General features: G+C 53.8%; 6 protein-coding genes across 6 annotated transcripts; 3 read left to right on the top strand and 3 right to left on the bottom strand.

The window, feature by feature from the left end:
• Window positions 1–453: 453 nt before the first annotated feature.
• On the bottom strand, window positions 454–5,514 carry An16g08820 (uncharacterized protein; the record flags this gene model as incomplete). The annotated part of the gene is made up of 2 exons (XM_001398143.1): window positions 454–3,347; window positions 3,405–5,514. 2 exons carry the CDS (start codon window positions 5,512–5,514, stop codon window positions 454–456), a joined length of 5,004 nt encoding a protein of 1,667 aa, XP_001398180.1.
• A 1,505-nt stretch (window positions 5,515–7,019) lies between these two features.
• Window positions 7,020–7,480, top strand: An16g08810 (uncharacterized protein; the record flags this gene model as incomplete). Its single annotated transcript, XM_001398142.1, has 3 exons — window positions 7,020–7,142; window positions 7,216–7,342; window positions 7,425–7,480. 3 exons carry the CDS (start codon window positions 7,020–7,022, stop codon window positions 7,478–7,480), a joined length of 306 nt encoding a protein of 101 aa, XP_001398179.1.
• A 331-nt stretch (window positions 7,481–7,811) lies between these two features.
• On the bottom strand, window positions 7,812–10,704 carry An16g08800 (uncharacterized protein; the record flags this gene model as incomplete). Its single annotated transcript, XM_001398141.3, has 5 exons — window positions 7,812–8,691; window positions 8,757–9,452; window positions 9,516–9,779; window positions 9,841–10,580; window positions 10,699–10,704. 5 exons carry the CDS (start codon window positions 10,702–10,704, stop codon window positions 7,812–7,814), a joined length of 2,586 nt encoding a protein of 861 aa, XP_001398178.1.
• A 615-nt stretch (window positions 10,705–11,319) lies between these two features.
• On the top strand, window positions 11,320–12,454 carry An16g08790 (hypothetical protein; the record flags this gene model as incomplete). The annotated part of the gene is made up of 4 exons (XM_059745360.1): window positions 11,320–11,370; window positions 11,778–11,921; window positions 12,109–12,203; window positions 12,322–12,454. The coding sequence occupies 4 exons, from the start codon at window positions 11,320–11,322 to the stop codon at window positions 12,452–12,454; spliced, it is 423 nt and encodes a 140-aa protein (XP_059602795.1).
• Window positions 12,455–14,898: 2,444 nt separating this feature from the next.
• An16g08780 (uncharacterized protein) lies at window positions 14,899–18,534 on the bottom strand (the record flags this gene model as incomplete). Its single annotated transcript, XM_059745359.1, has 2 exons — window positions 14,899–18,299; window positions 18,381–18,534. 2 exons carry the CDS (start codon window positions 18,532–18,534, stop codon window positions 14,899–14,901), a joined length of 3,555 nt encoding a protein of 1,184 aa, XP_059602794.1.
• Window positions 18,535–19,378: 844 nt separating this feature from the next.
• An16g08770 (uncharacterized protein) lies at window positions 19,379–19,762 on the top strand (the record flags this gene model as incomplete). Its single annotated transcript, XM_059745358.1, has 3 exons — window positions 19,379–19,426; window positions 19,502–19,577; window positions 19,665–19,762. The coding sequence occupies 3 exons, from the start codon at window positions 19,379–19,381 to the stop codon at window positions 19,760–19,762; spliced, it is 222 nt and encodes a 73-aa protein (XP_059602793.1).
• Between the last annotated feature and the right edge of the window lie 340 nt (window positions 19,763–20,102).

The following is a 20,102-nucleotide window of genomic DNA, read 5'->3' as shown; positions in this document are numbered from 1 at the left end:
TTGCGGCGGAGCAGCGGAGATGAAGGACGAAAGCGAGGATCGACGAAAGGCCAGCCTGGTGTCTTGGCCCCGTCACATGCCACCGCCTACATTTGCAGCCCTGAATTTGAGAACTAAAGTGGTCCTACCAGAATTACAGTAAATCTATAAATATAACCATCGTAGATGTATTCTCCAGTCTATCTACAAGAATACAGCCTTTTCCAGCTAATTCAACACATCGGCAACAATATGCTGCACGCCCAAATACATGCAAGATCCAAACACATGACCGCCCATAAATCAGTACCAGTAGCAAGAATGAGGAACGCAGAGCAAGTAATACAAACAAAATCAAGACAGGCAGGTATAAACATACGATACAATCCATGTCGCTTCAAAGAGGTATAAAGGTAAAAGGGGGTATGATGGTATCCCACAAAGCAATCACACATGAAAACGCTGTTCCTCCTTCTACAGCGGATACAGCTGCTCCTTCGTCTTCTGACTGATCGGCCCAATCTCCTGCATTGCCTGCATGTCCTCCAGCACTTCGTTGAACGTGTCCTGGATCCCCGCTGCCACCTTGCTCCGATTCCACTCTCCCCGCGTCTGCCACAGGTAGTCCATCAGGTTCGTGTTGATCTGCTCGAGCTGCTCCACACTGCAGCCGCTCGTCCGCTGCGTCAGCTGCTCGTGCAGCTTCTGCACGTATTCCAGGTCCAGCGTTATTTTCGGCGACAGGTCCTCGTTATTCAGCAGCGACTGCATTCCCGCCGGCACATGCGCAGCCGGCTTGGTCGGGTGGTCAAACAGGGGCACCGGCGGCTGAGCCCGTGGTTGCGAGTGCGCCGGGCCATTTTCCAGCGGCGCCAGGTCAGCAGCCGGTCGGGGCGACGGCTGGCTGCTGTCTCCCTGTTGTGTGTCTGGAAGATGTTCCTCCTGCGATACCCGGTCCGGGTACTGCGTGAGGTCGGGGAAGTCGTGTCGCATCCCTTGAGTGGCCACCGGACTCTGCGTGTATGGGTTCGGTACCGAGGACTGCTCAGACGACTTCTTGTCCGACGTCGTCTGCGTCGTCGACGCTTCGTTAGCGTACTCGTGAGGCTGAGATCCGGGCGCCATGGGCGTCATGGGGCCCTTCTGCGAGAAGCTTGAAATTCCCGACTCACGCCGCACCTGCTGCGACGGTGCTGTGTGCGAATAGGGAGGTTTGGGCTGCGCCGACGGACCAAACGAGCTCGTCTGCGTTTCCTTTTCGGCCGAGTGATCCGAGTTGGTCATGTAGGTATCGCCATCACCATCCGGGCGGTCCTCGTGCGAGCCATTGCTGGTGAGCGCATGCGTACTGAGGTCGTTGAGGTCCGATCCGCCCCCGGTATGGTAGCCATTGGTGATGAAGCTCACTGTTGATCGACGGGTAGGGGTCACCGGTCGGCCCGTCTCTTTCGGACCAAGATCCGGGAACGTCTCGCCCAGGACCACCGGACCGCTGGATGGGCCCGATTCGGTGTTGCCGTGCGGGACTCGGTTTGCCGCCGCGCGACCGATCAGGCCTGCCTCCTCTTCTTCCGCCGCCTTGCGCGCCTTTTCGATGGCGATTTTCTCTCTCTCCAGCTCTCGCAGGTAGACCCCTTCGCATTCCGTCACCAGCGCGGGTTCAGTCTGCTCGATGGTAGCAATATCCACCTCCACATTGGACAGCAGTTCATTGGCGCGCAGCAGCCTTTCCTGTTCCCCAAGCTGCCGAGCGTCCTTGGCAAGCCTCTTAATATCCGCCAAGAAGTCCTTGGGCCGCTTGTAGTACCCATTGGAGAGCCGCTTCTCGATGGTGACAATCTCGAGGTTGTAGAAGAACTTGCCCGATACGGCCTCGCGCAACCCAGGAACCCCATTCTTGTCGAAAGCCTTCTCAAACGGCCGGAAGGTGGTGCGCTGTTCAATCGGTAGATCACTGGTCACAATGTTCGGGTCTTCCTCCTCCCAAAGGTAGCGAATCTGAGATTCGTCGATCACGCCCGTGCGGAAGCGCTTGTATTTCTTGATCTGGTCCATGATAGGCTGGATGCGGATCTTGAGAAGGTTGAGAGTCTGGTGATCTTTCTTTTTCTGCGCCTTCAGCTGCTCCTTGGAGAGGGGCGTTGTCGGCTTAGGGGGCGGCGGGGGCGCAACTTCTAGCGTCTCCAGCTCCCTCTTCTTCCGGTTCTCCGGGTCGGGCAAGTGTGCAGGCGATGTTTTGATGTAGTCTATCACTTTAGTGAAATACTCGTAGCGTGCCTCGCTACCGGGCGCTCTGAGGTCGTAGAAGTTCTTCTTCGAATACCCAAACAGGTTTCGCAGCACACCGTTGTCCATGTCCTCACCAGCTGACTCCTGCACGCCTAGTAGCAGCACAGGATCCGTCGGAGGAACTGACCGCAGTAGACCCAGGAACGTAGACATCACGGCCGGGCCCACGGTTTCAGTCCAAGCCTGGATATTCGGGATGTAGATCACACTCGGCTTGTGCCTTTTGACTTCGGCAAAAAGCTGGATGACGGCGGCCTCGGGTGACCGAGTTGAATCGCTAAGCAGGGTAGGGAGATCAAACGCCTGTACATGGAGTCCCTCGAAATGGTGCAAAAGGGCGCCAGCCAGATACTGCTGACCCATTCCTAGCGGTCCGCGGAGCAGCATGCGAGGACGGAATACTCGGGACCGATCGAACTCCTGCTGCATTTGTTCGCGCTGAAAGCTTCCTGATCCTTCCGGTTCCTCAAACTGCGCCTCTTCCAGCGCTGTAAGCCTCTTTCGCTGCGGCAATATCAAAGACAGCAAACTCTTAATCTCCGTGAGAGGCGTGCGCAGCAAAGGCTCGACCGAGGTGGGCAGGGCCGAGGCACCCGATGAGGTTGAACGCTCCGACGACGGGACCATCTTTTTAATCGCCAACATGAAATCCTTGGGGGTCACTTCAATGGTCTTAGGGTCGATGAGTAGCTTCTGATTAGACTTGTAGATTTGGGGGTATCGTCGTTGTACTGCATTAAGGGCTGCTTCGGTGCAGAGAGCACGAAGATCGGCACCTCCGTAGCCCTTGGTGATCTCCGCCAGCTCATCCTTGATGGGCCCAGGCAGCGGTGGATCCCAGCCCTTGGTGTGAATATCCAGGATTGCACGTCGGCCATCCTTGTTGGGCAGGGGAAAGTAAAATTCGCGGTCGAAACGACCAGGGCGCCGAAGAGCTGGGTCAATCGAATCGGGACGGTTCGTGGCACCGATGACGATGACTTGTCCACGTCCATCCATACCATCCATCAACGCCAGCAGAGTAGATACAATCGAGGCATGGATTTGTTCCTGCTTGCTTGACCGTACAGGTGCCAGTCCTAGAAGCAAGGTCAGCTTTTAATAAATTCCCGACAGAAAAAAAAGACATCACTTACCATCGATTTCATCGAAGAAGATAATGCTAGGCTGTGTCTTTCGAGCCTCTTCGAAGAGCAACCGAAGTTGCCGCTCCGCCTCACCCACCCATTTACTCAAAGCATCGGCACCCTTGCGCATGTAGAAGGTCACCTTGCGGCCATTCGAGCTAACACTGTTCGCCAGTGCTCGGGCGAGCAGCGTCTTACCGGTTCCAGGAGGTCCATGGAAAAGCACTCCTCGCGGAGGCACGATGTGGAAGCGTTGGAAGATTTCCGGGTATAGCAGCGGTAGCGACACCATCTCCTTCAACTGGTCGATGTGCCCCTGTAAGCCGCCAACGCTGTCGAAGTTGACGCTCATGTCCACACCCAACGGGTCAGCATCAGCCAGCGTCTGCTTGTCTTTGATTTTGCCGAGATTTGCAGGCGTCCCGGCGTGGCCCTGGGCTGCATCGGCGCTGTGAGTCTGCGTACCCAGGAGGCCAGCACCAAGCTGCGCAGGGCCGGAGATGGAACCGCCTGCACCGCCCTTGGGATGTTGCATAACCTCGTCGTCACTGCTATCGCTATCTACCCCACCCGTAGCAGCCGGGGCGCCTGGCGGGCCCAGGATGGCAGACGGCCCGCCGCCTCCGAACGGCCCATAGGTAGGAAACAGGGTGCGCTGCCAACTGTTGCCGCCGCCTCCCCGACCACGGCGTGAAGGTGATTCATTGACTTCGTTCTCGGCCTCCTCAATGGGTAGAATCAGATCAGGCCGGATGATACGGTAGTCAACATCCTTACGACTGCGGCGAGGCTTCTCGTAGACGATCTCCGGTTGTACTCGGCGACGAGGACGCCCGCCGCGAAGATCCTCCAACTCCTCTGCGAGCTCCTCCGCGATATCAGCACCCGCTTCGGACTGTCCCCGGGATCGGGATGCCCGCTTGCGGAGACCCGGGCGACGGCCGGCGGCGCTATCCTCATCCTCGTCATGGGCCTGGCTTCCCTTGCGTGGTGAAGCTTGCGACTTCCCAGACTGTGAGATCTCGTCGTCATCATTGGACTCTTCCTCCTCGGGTTCGAAATCACTCTCTTCGTCATCTTGGCGTTTGCGTTGTGAACTCTTCGGCTTCTTTCGACTAGAACGGCGCGGGTGGGCAGCCTCGTCTTCTTCAGGCTGTTCGGCTTCGTCGTCTTCCTGCTGGCTCCTGTTGGGTCGATTCCTCCTTCGCGTTGTCGGGCCCTCATCCTCATCGTCGTCCTCATCGTCGCCGCCACCCTCCTTTGCGTCGCCATTTTCGGACTCCGGAACAAACCCTTCATCATCTGCTGTGGTTGTCTCTTGTCCCTCGCCGGCTGCAGGCGGCATGCCGTCCTCGAAGCTGATCTGAACATCACTCTCCATGATTTCGAGCTGAGAGCCTTTGACCTCCATGGTTGTCTCATCGACCATCTCTTCCTCTTCCTGCTTGGGCTGCAACTCCTCCTCCTCCTCGTCCAGCACCGGGGCCCGCTTCGAGCCACGGGATCCCCGGCGCCGCTCCAGCTCAGGGCTCCGTGTGGTTCCTCGTTCGACCGTCTCCATATGTCGACCGGATGTCGTTAGGGCGTGGAAATCCTCCGACGGATCCCGCGTGCGCCGAGTCACCCGGCGGGGGCCCTGGAAGTTCTGTTTCAAGGCATCGCCGACCTTGAGGGTGACCACCGTGCTCTTGCGTTTCTGGGGCGAGGGCTGAGGACGTTCATCATCGTCCGTATCGTCGTCTTCAATGCTGCTGGATTCGGGTTCGTTGTAGAGGGGACGGTTCGTAGCGGCCCGGCGAGCCACTAAACCACGAGCGTTGCGTTGAGCGTTGATGTCGTCGTCCTCTTCCTCGGACTCGGCGAATGAAAGGTCCTCAGCCTCGTCGAAGATCTCGTCGTCGGAGATGATGTCGTCGTCGGAACCGCGACGAGCCCTTTTCTTGGCGGGCTTGGACTTCTTCTTGGATTTGGTTCGAGAGGCGGAGCGGCGGGATGAGCGCACGGGATGATCGCTGTAGTCGTCATCGTCCGAGTCGGACTTGTTGGCCAACTCCTCGATGGAGCGCTTAGCACGAGGCATGATGCCGCGCCAGACAGGGGATCTTTTGCGAATGGCCATGTTAGTATGGTGAAACAAGGCAGGAAAAGTGATGGATTAGCGAGCAGATGATGGGAATGACTGTAGAGAGTAGAGAAAAGGATACAGGAAGCACAAGGGCGATAGAGTGTGGAGTTGAAGCCAAAGACGGGGAAGATGTCCCGCCGCGGCGATTAACCAGCGGAGAGGAATGACAGTGGCACTTACAGAGGCCAATGTGAATAGAGAATGAATGGGAAAATAAAAAGGCCCGTTGTAGACCGACAGGAAGGGCCGGTAGAACAGGAAGCGAAACCCAAATACACTCACTCGGACAGACACACACACACGGAGCGAGCGTTAGAGAAGAGGTCTCACACTCAACGAGCGACGATGATGGTAGATTCTCAGGCAAACCCACAATGGAAGCAGGTTTCAACGGCCATCAATCATAGATGAAGAGGGAGGGGAAGCAGAGGCCCTGAATAATACACACGAGGAGGGGGAAGAGGGAGTGGGAGGGAAGAAAAAAAAAAGACGACGACGACGGCGAAGCGCAATGCGCCAGAGCAAGAGGAGAGAATGGCAGGGAAATGAAATGAACGGAGCGAGGCTCACGGACTGACCAACCGGAAGGGACGCGTCGCATGCAAGCTGCTCAGCACAGGGGGAGGGGAGGGGATTGGATCCCCGATGGAGGGAAAGGAAAAAAAGAAGACAAAAGAATGAATAAAGAAAAAAAAAAGGAATCTCGAAAGAGGCCAAAGTGATAGATAAATCAACCTTGAAAGAAGTTGATGGGATAGATCGAGAGACCGAGATGCTCACAGCAACAAGCAGCAAGAGAGACACAAGAGAAGCAGCAGCTGAACTGCGCGGGCCATTCAGTCCCGGGACCTGGCCTCAGGCCATCAACCTGACCATTGCCCAAAGCAGTCTAGCGTAGCCGCCAATCCGTGAAAAACCAACCGTGTGTCCCAATCACTATCAGCCCTTTCATTCTATCTTCGCTATTCTCATGTTCCCCCGTTCCTTTCATAACATTCAACCCCCCATACCCCCAGAACACAACTCTCCCTTTCCAACTCTACATAGACTTAATATACACCAGAACCCCCAAATATCTACTTCAATATAACAATATATCTCACATCATCCCCAATCATGACCCACTAAAAAAACCTAAATATTCTCTCCCAAAAAATCCATAAACAAAATAGTAGATCTGAACCACATCTCAGCCCCATATGTGCCTAGATAGTCCAAAAATAAAAATAGTAGCCACGATTTCCCCACGAAGCTTATCGCCCTTAAACTCCTTTGCCCCTCCCCGCGTGTTCTCGACTTTCGCCTCTCGCTTGATATCATGTGACTACCTGACCGAAAACATTGCTGAGTCAGCGCGGTCTGTTCTCCCGCCGGCAACTTTCACTCTACGGAGATACATTTATCTACATAAATATACGTCTACACTGCTTCATTATACCATTACTATAATCAAGATACCCATAACTTGTATATTGAAAATCAAAATAATTGGGATAATCATGCTCTCCCGTCACCTTACCCCCCTCCTCCGCTCCCAGATCCCCCTCACTCAGCGGGCCTCCCTGTCCACCTCCACTGCCAGATGGAGTCAGGACTCATCATCCAGTGCTTATAGAGAAGGCGTAAGTGCATCCAGCTATCTGTCTACCTATCTAGCTATCAATTATTTTGATTGCATGCTAATATATCAAACAGATGGCCCGCTACAAACTCTTCGTGAGTCCCTTTGCCAAGGTCTTCCTCGGTGCCATCTTCACCTATCAGGTTATCCACTGGACGTGGTTGAAGTTGGAGATGGATGAGTCCAAGGCGGACAAGAACAGTACGTGTTCCTACCCTCGTCTTGGCTCTTTGTGTTGTGAAAAAAAGGAAAAGAGAGAATGTATGGCTGATCAAATGGTCAGAGGAGGTAGAGGCGCTGGAGAAGAAGGCTAAGGAATTGACTGGCGCGCAAAAATGATCAGTCCATTTCAATCCTTGGTTCAGTTGGTTTACTAGTATATACCCCTTATATTATATATTCATGTCTATGTGGAAAGTGCGTAGGCGGTGGTAGTAGTAGTAGTAGTAGTAAGTTTGATATTTTGCATGCGTATCTTCGTTATGTGTGTGTGTGTGTGTGTGTGTGTGTGTGTGTGTGTGTGTGTGTATCCTAACGCTATGAAAAAAACAAATGATGTGACTGGACGTGTCTAAAGTTACATGCCACCTTTCTCTGTCATGAACATCCTCTAACCATACGACCCTCACCACACGGGCCTGCCTTATAGCACTGCTTGGTCCGTGCCAAGTCATTGCATCCCCTCGTGCGAAGCTAGGCCAACACAGTAAGCCGAGCTGCCTTCGTGAGGCAACCGGTTCGGCTGCATGGTGTCGTCCCCACGATAGAACGATCCCCATGTGGAATCGAGTCTCGACCGTTTGTCCAGACCCGCCATCTGTGCGGCATCTCTATGAGGGTTGGTGGGGGACTGCAGTGCCGGAAACTTCCGCTTCCGCAGATTCGACGATCGAGGGAAGGAACTAGATTGACTGTGGTGTAGCGAGTCGGCCGCGGGCGTCGGCTCCTCGTCGATCACCATCAAGTCGTCCTGCAGTGGCTCGTGCTCGGCTGCACATTCGCTGCTCACGGATTCGTCATCGCTAATTTCATCCAAGGCCGGCTCACTCTCATACCCATCCCCGTCGGCCCGTTGCTTCTTGATTTCTTCCCGCTCTTGACTCTTGGTCAGATGTCCAGAGGGGAGGAGCCAGTCTTCCACGCGCTCGCCTTTCTTGAAATGTTCGACATCGATATGGTTATATCGTTCGTTCCAGGCGCCCACTCCTTGTGTCTTCAGGGGGAGAAGGACCCGACAGAACCCGCACCAGTAGTGCGAGGGTCGCGGATCACCATCGCGGTTGATCCGATTGTTGCATAGAGACGCCCGAACCTCTTCGTCATCGGTCTCATGATGCTTCTTCAGGTGCTGGACGTATATCTCCTGGCGGTAGAATAGGCGCGCACACGGGAGACCCTCTTGCGTGGCATCAGGCAAGGTGCACCGCCAACACTGCGCGTGGAAATGCTGGGAATTCTCGTGCCGCTTCCAATCGGCCTTACTACCGAAGGTTTTGTTGCACTTGGAGAAGGTGCACCCATATGGCCGTTCGTGGCGCTTCTTATGCTTCCTTTCAAAACCACCCCAGTCAGCATAAGTCTCGGCGGATATCAATGGAAACCAAAGCTAACTTACTTCATTTCACATCGCAGGCGCGTCCGCTTCGTGCAAAATTCACATTGAATCCAACCCTTCTTCTCCCGGTCTTCATCCAGAGTGGCTTGCGAAGGGGTGTGGCTGGAGCCAGACGGCCCAGAAAGACGATCGAGGGCGGCGGACAAGATCCTTTGTAGCATATCGCGCTTCCGATCCGACAGCTCCACATTCTGGTCGATGATCTCGTCTCCTGACTCGGATTGTTGGCTCCGTCTTCGCTCGTTGGTGTTCATGGCCTTTGTCATCGCATTGATCATGTTGACCGCAGCTTCATTGACCATGTCATCCATCTTTCCGTTTCTGGCGGGGTCGAATTGGGCGGGCAGGGGGACCTTTTGGTCCAACGAAGAGTCCAGGTTGAGAGCTCTCAGAGCGGGCAGCTCGCTAGGGAGTGGCTTTGCAAGCGGCGGTTGCACCGATGCAGCGTCAGCGCTCCGGTCGTTGTACTCTTCATTCATTCGCATGACGGTATCTGGTGTGAGGGCTTCAGGCGACGGAAACCCTCTATCGACGCTAACTGGTGAGACTGAAGAGCCTTGACATGTATCTTTCGTAATCCCCTCGGACTGAGAGACGGGCTCGGCCTGTAGGGCTGGCGCTTCTTCCGGCATCGAATCAATGAAAGAGGATCCCAACTCCTGTGGCTTCACGCAGGTTTCATACCACTCATGCGACCTGGATGATACACTTTAATAACTTCATCTTGCAACTGATGCGCAGAGTAGTCATGAGACTTACCTTCGTAGCAGCTCATCGACATCTTCGTCACTGTGCATACGAGCAAGATGCTGACGAAAGTTGTCCAATCGGGGCCATTTCTTATTCCGGCGCGGGCAGTTATGTCCGAAGCACATATAAAGGACTTTTGGTCCTCGCTCCGGCTCCTGCTTGTGAACACACTTCTTGTGACGAGCAAGGTCGTTGATGGTACCGAACCCCTCTTTGCGGGTGCAGTTCGGCTCGTCGCATTTGAAGAGCTTCTTGTGCCTAGCTTCGTGTTTCCTGTGACAGTCAGCTTCGTAGCCCTTTTTTTTTATCGACCCAAGCACCCCAGGGGACGCACCTCTTGTCAGAAGGACACTTGCCAGTCCATTGGCAACCGGGATAGTCGCACTTGATCACGTCCTGGCACAACAAGGACGGAGAGTCCATTCGGTCCAATGCATCCATGGTGTCACCATATGGGGCGGTGTTGAGGTCGAGTGCAGACACTCGGTCATCCTGCTCATGGTCGAGAGGTGCCAGGAATGGACTACAGGCTGACTCGAGGGCATATGATGCCGCCACAGAGCGTGTAGTGCAGCCCTGCGTACTATATCCGGAGTCGGAGAGATGGATACCGGTATACTGACTGCCAGCCTCGGAAGGCGTACTGTGATGTCCACTTGACGACCGGCGATCGAGGCCGTAGACTTGGTGCGAACGCGGGACGACGAACGCAGCGGGATAGATGGGCCCACCCGTCACTTGGAGCGGGTTCCACGCCTCTTGATCGTTTCTCCATCGGGTCAGCGGAGGATAGGCGGACGCATCGAACAGCTGGGGGAGGGGCGAGGAGGTTTGTTTGTGATACAGTGGCCATGGCTGAAGAATGGATGGATGACTGGGATGAGGAATGGCTGGCTCAGATGCGAATTGGAAGCCCAAGAATGAGGCGGGATCTCCCAGTGTCAGGTCGGACGGTGACAGTCCGTCTGATGAAAGGTCGACCTGCGAAGCACCGGACGGAGGCACTGCCCGAGTGCCCATGATGCCTTGGAGGATATCACTGGAATTGTCCCAGGGCTTGCTGGGATCGGATGTCTGTGTCACCAAGAGTCAGCTCTGGCCCATCTCTTTGGCCGGTGCCGGGCCTGCACAGATAGTATATCCCGCGCGCCGGTGCATGACCGAATCCTCAGAAAAAGAGTTTGCAACATACACTCATGATGTGTTTAATAATGATAGGATAGAGCAGATCCTACAAGAGCGAGTTTCACCCGCTTTCTCGGTGTGTTATTGGGGAGTAGGAAGATAGCCTCTGGCGAGACGGGAGGAGAGGGCGGACACTGAGAGGTTTATCATATAGCAAGAGGGGACGTAACCCGTCGTGAGGGAACCGATCGGGTTCTAAACCGAGACGGCGATGATGAGCCACAACGCTCCTATCCTAGGATGATCAGTTCCTTTTTCCCTTTTCGGGGTGGAATCGTTGGGTTTAGGAGATTGTCGAGCACCGGGTAGTCAACCAGCTGAGAAGAAGGAAATGATAGAGAGCCGGTAGATCGGCCGCGTATCACTAGAAGAAATAATATATTGGGAGAGAAGAGGAGGAGGGAGAAGGAGGAGGGGAGAATCAGCCGTGGTCGGCGACCAGAAGAATACCTGGGCTAAACGAAAGCAGGAAATGAAAGGAGGGAGGAGAGAGTTGAAAATCAGCCGAAAGAGCGACCGATGAACCGGAGAAAAAGAAAAGGGAGGAAAAGACGAGCAGAAGAGGAGAAGGGAAAAAAGCAAAAGAACGAAAGAGGGGGAACGATAGGAAGACCGACTCGAACTAAGCATGCAAGAGGACGAGCAGCAGCAGCAGCAGCAGCAGCAACAACAACAAGCAGTAAGCGAATACTACTAGTTTGGTGGATGGGAACAATGGCAAAGTGGATGATGGAAAATACGGAGTCCGAGAGGAGGAAAAAGGAAAAAGAAATGCAAGAGTAAAAGAAAAATAAAAAAAGAAAATTGATTAAATCAGGAATAAATAAATATACTGAATAATTAAAACATCTTTAAAAAATAAATAAATAAAAAACCGACAGAGAACAGACGACAGGCCCGAAAAAGCAACACCGGAGAGAGAAAAAGAGAGAGAGAGAGAGAGAGGATCGACCGAAGATCTCCATTACAATCCCTCAAATGCCTTTTCCCCCCACGCGATAACGTGTCGAGGTGAGGGACTCAGGGATTGAGCCAACAATCCAGAAAAAAGAGGCATCCCAGGGCCCATCAGACACACTCTGACAGGACGAGCTAATCGAAGCGGATGGTCATGGCATGTCCCACGTCAAGGTCTCCGCAAGCTGGCCTGCTGGAGAGGAGGCCAGAAGGAATGCCACGCCGATCATCTTAGTTAATGCTCACTCATCCACTGACTGGGTCCTGCTGCAGGTCTTTTGCTAGCACCTTCATTGCGCTTCCCCGATCGATCGAGCCAGCAGACGGACCGGAGAGGAGGAGTGTGTGGTGACAGCTTGAGACTGACTGACTGACTCTATCTACACACTACTTAGTCGTACATTAGAACGAAGCTGGGGGAGGAAGAAGAAGAAGCTGCTGTTGCTGCTGCTGGATGGAGACTGGAGCCGGTCTAGAGAGGCCGGTGGACTCCATCTGTCAAGCATCCAAGCTAGTTCCAGGCGGACCTGTCAGAGCCAGTAAGCCCGACCCACGGTACAAGACTCGATAGATCCTCTTTCCGATAGGCCGGGTGGATAGTAGTGGGTGGGTGGATGGATGGATGGATGGATAGATGGATAGATAATTAGATAGATGAATAGTAGATGGAGAGATCGATGGATGGAGAATGGCAAGGACCAGCTATCGTCTTCTACGTACCGTACCGACCCTCAGGATCCGATCGAGATGCGATCCCAACGGGCGACACAAGGACCCCCTCTGGACCCATGGATATGATGGTCTGACAGGATGGATTGATGATAGATAGATAGTAAGATGAAGAATAGCCCGACCGACAAGACTTCTCGCTAGTATTGGCTGTATTGACTTCGGCGCAATTATTCTCAGCCATCATCATTCCTCATCGTCTTTCTCTCCCTCCCAACACCCCCTCATAGTTGGTTGTTCTGGATATCCTTTTTTTTTTTTTTTCTTTCCTTCTGCCAATTTCGTATCATTCGTTTCTTCTTTTGTTCTTTCTCTTTTCTTCGGTTTTCTTTTATTCCGTGTTTATTTGCTTTTTATTATTCTTTCGCTATCGTGAGTTGTTACTTTTTCCCTTTTCAGCTCTGTTACCACCTGGCTGAAGCAGGATCATCCTTGATCTGTGCATCTCCTCGGAGCCTCTCTCTGTCTCTCGTATTCAGACATTCGAATAAATACTATCCGGCGGCAGCAGCAGCAGCAGCAGCAGCAGCAGCAGCAGCAGCAGTATCACTGGCAGCTCGATGGGAGGCGGGGGGGAAAGCAAAGTCAACGACTGCCTGCCCGCATTCAGACTGTCCATTCTGCGTCCTCCCCGAGACAGGCCATACTCGGTCGAGTAATCAGTCACTGTGACTGAATTGGCGGGATAGCAGAGGGGGTAAGGGGAACGGAAGGGTAAACAAAAAAATAAATAAAATAAAATAAAATAAGAAGACACAGAAGCCCTCGTATGTAAGGTGGTTGAGCGATCATCACGCGGCCGCAGCTCAATTGGCTGCAGGCTCATCGCCAGGGGAAGAAATCCGGTTCAACAAAAGACGGGGCGAACCTTTTTCCCTCGCGGAGAGCCGGACTAAAAGTCACTAACGGGGGCTGTGTCAGTAAGGAGGGTCGCCGATAAGCCGTTCGTCGCGAACTGACAGCCTCGGTCAATACCCACTTCGTCAAATCCACTCGCTTGAATCTTCATTCTCTCTCTCTCTCTCTCTCTCTCTCTCTCTCTCTCTCTCGCTATTATCCACCCGTTTAGGTTTCGCGTCTTCTCCTCCCCCGGCGAGTGATCAGTGAAGACTCCGATCGAGAGGGTAGGGTTGGGTAGCGAACCCTCCACCCGCGTCCCGGGCGATCCTCAGGGAGGTCGGTCCGTTATGGATCTACACCCCCCAAGTCATCACACTGCAGCAATCTATCTGATATAGTCTAGTCGACTGACCAGCAGGCTGGATGCAGAGAGAGTGATGTTAGCTTTCCCATTCCTCTTCCTCTGCCTTTCTCTTTCCATGTTCGTTATCGTTCACTTCTCCCCCCATTCTCCGAAACACCCGACAGACCTAACCTAAGTCTGCATCCCCTCCTAACCCCCCAGGCCAGATGCATGCCGGAATCTCGAATTCTGTAGAGACCCAAGAGAGAAAGAGTAGCGTGTCCAGTAGTGTCATGGCTGCCGATCGACTAGTTTAGTGTTCACACTTTCCCTCCCCGTGGATCCCTTACTCCCTTAGCTTTCCCCATCATCGTCCCGGTCTGCCTAAAAATAATCACCTCCAGCGTCAGATCACACCCCGATGAGCTCGGGGGATCTTCTTCAGTAGAGCAACGGTTGGAGGGTCAAGCCTCATGGGCTGTGCTCGCGGCGTCGTAAACCACGGGGGGGCCATGCTTTCACCCACCACACCCTCCATCCTGTGCTTCCGCCAGGGTGGTTGATCAGCCGTTGGTTTCGCCTTTTCCGACCCGACGTTGACAGGCAGCGAGGAGGGAATCCTCCGTCCTGCGCTGAGTGTCGTCCGGAAGCCTTTCCCCTCACCACCCGCTGCAGTGTGCCGTCAAGTTTCTCTGCGACGTGCGTCGTCGCTCCTCCAATCACCGCATCCTGACCGATTGACAATTTGGGGGCCACGCGTGCAGCGTGCATACGATGTCAGTAGGTAGCACACAGGGCAATAGATGCGAAACTAGCTCATTCCTAGATTGACGAGGTTCGGGGACCATCGTACTCCTGGACCGCGGCTGACGCCATCCATCCCTAGCCAAGCCTCAAGAGATACGCCAAACTAAAATATTAATCAAAATCCAAAACCTATCGGGAGAAGCAAAACAAAAGATGTGGGATGGATCTCTCTAAGCAGGATCAGAAGGGCTCCAGTTGGAGTAACCAAACCACAGTAACATACATGCTACAATACAATATTCCTTCCCAAGAACGGTTAATGGTTCAATGTTCAATCCAATGGTGGGTATATAGGTGGATGCAGATCAACAAGGTACAGAAATGAGACCTGAAGAGCAGACGAACAAAAAAGAAAAAGAGAAAAAAAAGAAAATCCTTTCCCAAAAACCTGAGGGTGGTCATGGGAGTATTTCCTAGGATAGACGACCGTTCCAAGCGCATTCCATCCTCCACCCTTCACGATCTGCAACTGCTGCGCTAGGGTCATTGAGCCCCGTGAGACGTTGCGGCGTCGCCTCTCCCGATCGAGGATCAGGGCTGTTCTCGGTAGCTCCCCGGAACGTAAGGCATGGCCGGTGGCATCGAGCCTTGGTACCCATAGCGGTGGTCCGTGGAAGGTGATACGTAAACCGGCCCCTGATGATCATAGGAGGGCTGCATGTCCGTTGGGGATAGGGAGTAGCTATACGGGTCCTGCAACACACTGAGGTGCGGACTGGGGACCCTCAGTCGAGGCCCAGCGTTGAAAGGGGGCGGATAGGTGACCGAATTCTGATGCATCGGCATGAGCCGCGTCTGATCCGCAGCCCCCCCTGGCAGGCCCATTGTGGGCGCATCATCGTACGCGTCAATTGACTCAGGCTCGGCGGAGATCCAACCACCAGGCATGGTTGGCAAGTGGGGGGAATATGACGGAGTGAAGGACATCATAGGCTCCTGGGCTCTCTCGGCATTATCGCTGGTGTATGGTGCCTGCGTGAGATCCATCGACACCACCGAGAGCCCATCAACGCCCTCCGAGTTTGGCATAAAACGGCTGGCTTCATTTGGTGGAGTCCCAGTATTCGGTCCAGGAGCGGGCTGTTCGCTAGGACCAGTAGTCTCGATCATTGGAAGATCCCTCTCATCTACAAGCGCCAAAACTGGCATAGCGATCTGTTCCATGTGCTTGGCCAAGTGCACCGTTAGCTTCTTCCAGGTGCTACAGACGTTACCGCAGAAGCGACACGGCTCGTCCTTAGGACCTCTGGGCGTGTCATGTCGACACTTCTCTACAAGGTACCAGAGCTGTTCAATCTCCCGCTCACGAATGCCGTCTTCCTGTGAGTCTGGGGAAACCGATTCGCCCTTTGCTGTTTTGGTCGACGCCCCCTGACTTTTCGGCTTCTTGACTTTGGGCTCCGGCATCTTATGCTCCCTGACAAGATGTTGTACGAAATTATCCTTCCGGTAGCAAGTGTGGTTGCAATCAGGAACCGTACACGTCCACCACTCTAGTTTTCGATGGCGCTCACTTTCGTGTCGGACCCAATCAGCCTTTCGCTTGAAAGACTTGGGGTCTGAGCACTGTGGGAAGGTGCATGTAAATGGCTGCACATCCTCGTGGACATGTTTCGTCCAATCCGAAGGCTTCTGAAACTTCTTGACTTGGAAGCATACCGGGCATTCGAATTCCGCTGGCAACCGTTTAACCGGCGGCAAGGGTACACCCGGGGGGAACTGTGCTGCAGTGACTGCACTTTCTCCAAGCTTGTGAGGATCATCCTCGACCGCTCCATGGCCGGGAATATGGAACTGCGTGTGAGCAGCCTCGGGGCTAGCGCGAGGTGCCAGCAATTTTGCCTCACCACCCAATGCGAAGCAGAATTTCCCCGATTTACATCTCTTCTGGCCAATGGCACGAGTATGGCTTTGCTTGCTCTCAACTAGCTTTCGGTACCGACGAAGTTGCTCGTGAGCAAAGCGGTCAATCAGTGCGGGCGGGAGTCGGGGGTTGATCTGCGTGATTTGGTTTTTGAACCCCTCGAGGGTCGGCACCGGCAAATGTGATGGGAGCGGGAACTGCATCACCAATCCCTTCTCGTCCACCATGTCGTCATCCTCATCCTCTGCATTAACTACCGCGTGGTCCTCTCCTGAGCTCTTCTGCGGGACTTCGTGGTGGCCGCTCGCTCGCGGTGAGTAGGCAATATTGGGGATCGGTGGTCCGCCATGACTGGTCATCAAGTCAATCAACCCAGGAGCTGAAGCCCTTGGCAACTCACTTCGGCTTCTTCCCCGACCTTTCAGATAGTTCCAGGGGCCCGACGCAGGATTTGGCGATGCAGCCCGGAGAGAATCTTTGCCTCCAATAGCAGCCATCTGTCCGGCAATAGCGATCACGGCACTGCTCGTGTTCAGGCTTGGAGACCTGGATCGACTAAGATTCAACCGGTGAGGGAAGCTGTCCTTTCTCAACGGGGGGCTTTTGACATCGTCTGCTTTGCTCGTGCCCTCCGCGCTGGGAGGAATGATTGAGAGATCCGATAGCCGCCGTTTCAAGTTGCTGGATGGTTTTCTGTGTAAGAGCTTTCGAAGGCTACTTCGTCTCTCGTGTTTCTTATCCTTGTCATTACTTATGGACAGGTTTTCGAAGGAGCCACCCGGGCCGATGATACTGTTGACCTCTGCATCGTTCAAATGCCGGGTGCCCCAAGTCGCCGAGCGCGAGGCGGTGTCAATGTCCTTGGCTCGTCGTTGGTATTCCACCATAGCGGCGCTTGAGCTTGCAGGCTGCATCCGTGTCTCCTGGGGAGATGCGTCGTGCTCAGGATCTCGCCATGGAGGAGCTCTGAGGAACTGATGTGGGGACGGCTCTCCATCTTCGGGTCTTGGTTGCTCTTGCTCAGGGGCAGCCTCTGCGTCCTCGTGTGCCCACCTCGCTTCATTGACACTGACAGCTGGTGAGTCAGATCGGCTCTCCGCACTCTCCGATCCGCCTTCGCTGATGCCATCATCGCTACTCTCATGGAGCAAGAGGCCAGGCCCCGGTACAGCGGGTTCCAACAGTCGGGATTTCAATGTAAAGTAATCCTGCTGAAGCGATGGGTCCCCGGCACTTTTGGCTCTGCGTCTGCCTCCCATGTGGCCACGATTTCCACCAAGCAAAGACGTGTCCTCATCTCCTGCGTCACTGTTCGCAGCGCTTACAGATGCTGACCATGACTGGATATCGGCATTCTTCTCCTCCAGTCGTCGTCGACTTTCCATCTCGTTTGGACTTGGAACGCAAATATCGTCTCGTGATGATGGCTCAACGCCGCCTTGCCCGGTAGTCATGTTGGGTACCCAGGAACCGTCGTTCGTTCGTGTGACGGTGTAGCTTTGTCCGATTGCCCCATAGCCTTCTTCCATGCCCTCATTTTCTGACTCACTGGTCATATCATTTGGCGAAAGATGGTTGGAAGTCAGGCTCCGGCGTCGCCCGGTCGAAGAAGCATCTCTGACCGGTGAGTCCCCACGGGAGTAGCTTTCGATCTTGACAATAGGGCTTCTCGCCCTGGCCGAATCCGGAAATGCATGAACACTGAGGCTATCGCTCTGGGGACTCGTGATCAATGACAGTGCCTGGGGTTGACGCGCCATTGTTCCTTGCCCAGTCTGAGTCTTGATGTGGTCCGTATCTGGCAGTAGACCAGATTCCCTGGCCGGATTCCGCGCAGCTTGCTGTGGCGACAGCATGGATGTTGACGAGGGCAGCATCTCACCCGCCGAGGTGTCAATATTCGGTAGAGGCAGCGCCATGTTGTCGTGTTGCAGTGCATTGCTCCCGAATTCCACGTCCATGCCAAAGCCTGCGGACAATATATCGGCGCTGGGGGATGTGTGGGCACTCATATCGCTGGAAAAGTCATCGGTTGGGCTGAGAAACTCCGAGTAAGAAGCCGCTTGTCCTTCGGCATGTGCATTGGATAGGTCATTATGTGTTTGCAAATTCAAGGGCGATGGTGGATTTCCTGTGCTATGGTCTTCACCAGGAGCAGGCGTCAATCTAATAGCAGAGGACTTGAAGGAAGCTTCATCGGGGTCCAAGGGAGCCGAGAGGTAAGGGTCGTGGTAATTGGAATCATAGAAGGCAATATCGGTGGGCGACTCGTCCTGGATGAGCCGCGGTGAGAACGTTGACATGCTTGCAGTTGGCCGATGGGTCGGTTCGACCGTGCAACGCGCGCAGTAATAATTGAGTGGCAATGCAGGCAATCACCTCTTCGGTCGAAGAGTCTCGGTGACGCAAGAAAGCAGCTGGGATTCTGCTTTTCTGCGGGCTTGGTCTTCAGTCGGTCTAGGTGAACCAGACTACACACAGAGACCAGTGAACAAGAATTTGAGATGGCATTTCTAGATCGACATGGAGAAAGACCGGGCGCCTCGGCGTTCGTAAGTAGCGAAAAGGGCGTAGAAGCGATAAAGATTATTCAGGAAGGCCCCTTAAACCTGTATGTGGCGGGCGCAAAGTGAGGTGGGTAAGCCACCGTCGCAGTAAGCCGGGAGGAGCGAGTAGTAGTGGGAGGAACAAATGAGGCCAAGACCCGAGCTTAGAGTACTTGGTCACAAGCGAGGGAAAACAAGAGACCGAAGATTGCAGAAGAGAGTTCAGCTAGGCGGGACGGGATCCTGAGTGGAGCGACAAGCAGGATAGTAGTACGGGGAAGGGGAAACGATGGATTCAATTATTCAGGATGTTGGTTGTTGTTGGTGGTCCAAGTTGAGATTGAAGGGGAAGACAGAGAGGCAGGCCGTGGGGGGGGGAGGAGGAGGAGGAAATGAGGGAATAGAAGGATAGCGAGCGATAGATAGATTACGGGTATTAAATGTATTCAATAAGTAGGGCCGCCAGTAGAGCCGCAGTCACTTGGGGAACGAGGGTGTGAGAGAGAACAACGAGCGAAATACTGGGTGGAAGGGGAGAACAAGAGTAAAAGAGGAAACCCGGGAAACGAGGCTCTGTTCTCAAGAAGCCTGGTCTGAGAAAATGACGCGAAGCAAATGGCAAGAATTAGAATCCCCCGGGGAAGTGAGGGTGAGTTGAGTAGGTGAGAAGAGAGAGTCAGAGTGAGAGAGAGAGAGAAAGAGAGAAAATGAGGGAAGCGCAAAGGCGCCTTGCGGCTGTGACTTGAACAGCGAATCCACATTTCACCACTCGAAGGGAACTGAGCCACATCGGAAGGGGGGTGAAGCTTACTGTCGAGTAACTACAGAGTATCAGGGGGGGCCAGACAGGCCAAGCAACTAAAATTCCAACCATCATCTTCAGTCAGAACCGGATGAAGGCCTCAATCTGGCTGGTGAGAAAGCGACGATACGCGCCGGCGTGCAGCATTGCGGGCCACTCACAGCCAAGCGGGGTACCAACTAGCCAAACTAAAACTAACAAGTTCAGGTACGAATAAGTCAGAATGGGTAGACTAGACTAAAGAGTTAGTAGTAGTTAGTGTTAGTGGGGGTGGGAATGCAGTTATGCCATCTCCTGAATATTCACAGTGCTTGCTTGCTCTTCCTTAATGTCAAGAACAAGAAATATTCGATCCCAGCACTGACCCCTCCCCAATGATCCTGCCAAATGTCATAGCAATAACGGGAGATAACACATAGTAGCAGAATCAACGAACAAGATTGACATAAGAACAATAACAATAATAATAATATTCCGAAGTCTGCACCATGCTGATCCCTTCCTCTCCCAAATTAAATCAGTC

Source organism: Aspergillus niger (genome assembly GCF_000002855.4).
Source record: "Aspergillus niger supercontig An16".
Taxonomy (NCBI): Eukaryota; Fungi; Ascomycota; class Eurotiomycetes; order Eurotiales; family Aspergillaceae; genus Aspergillus; species Aspergillus niger.
This window is presented reverse-complemented; position numbering and strand designations above follow the sequence as displayed.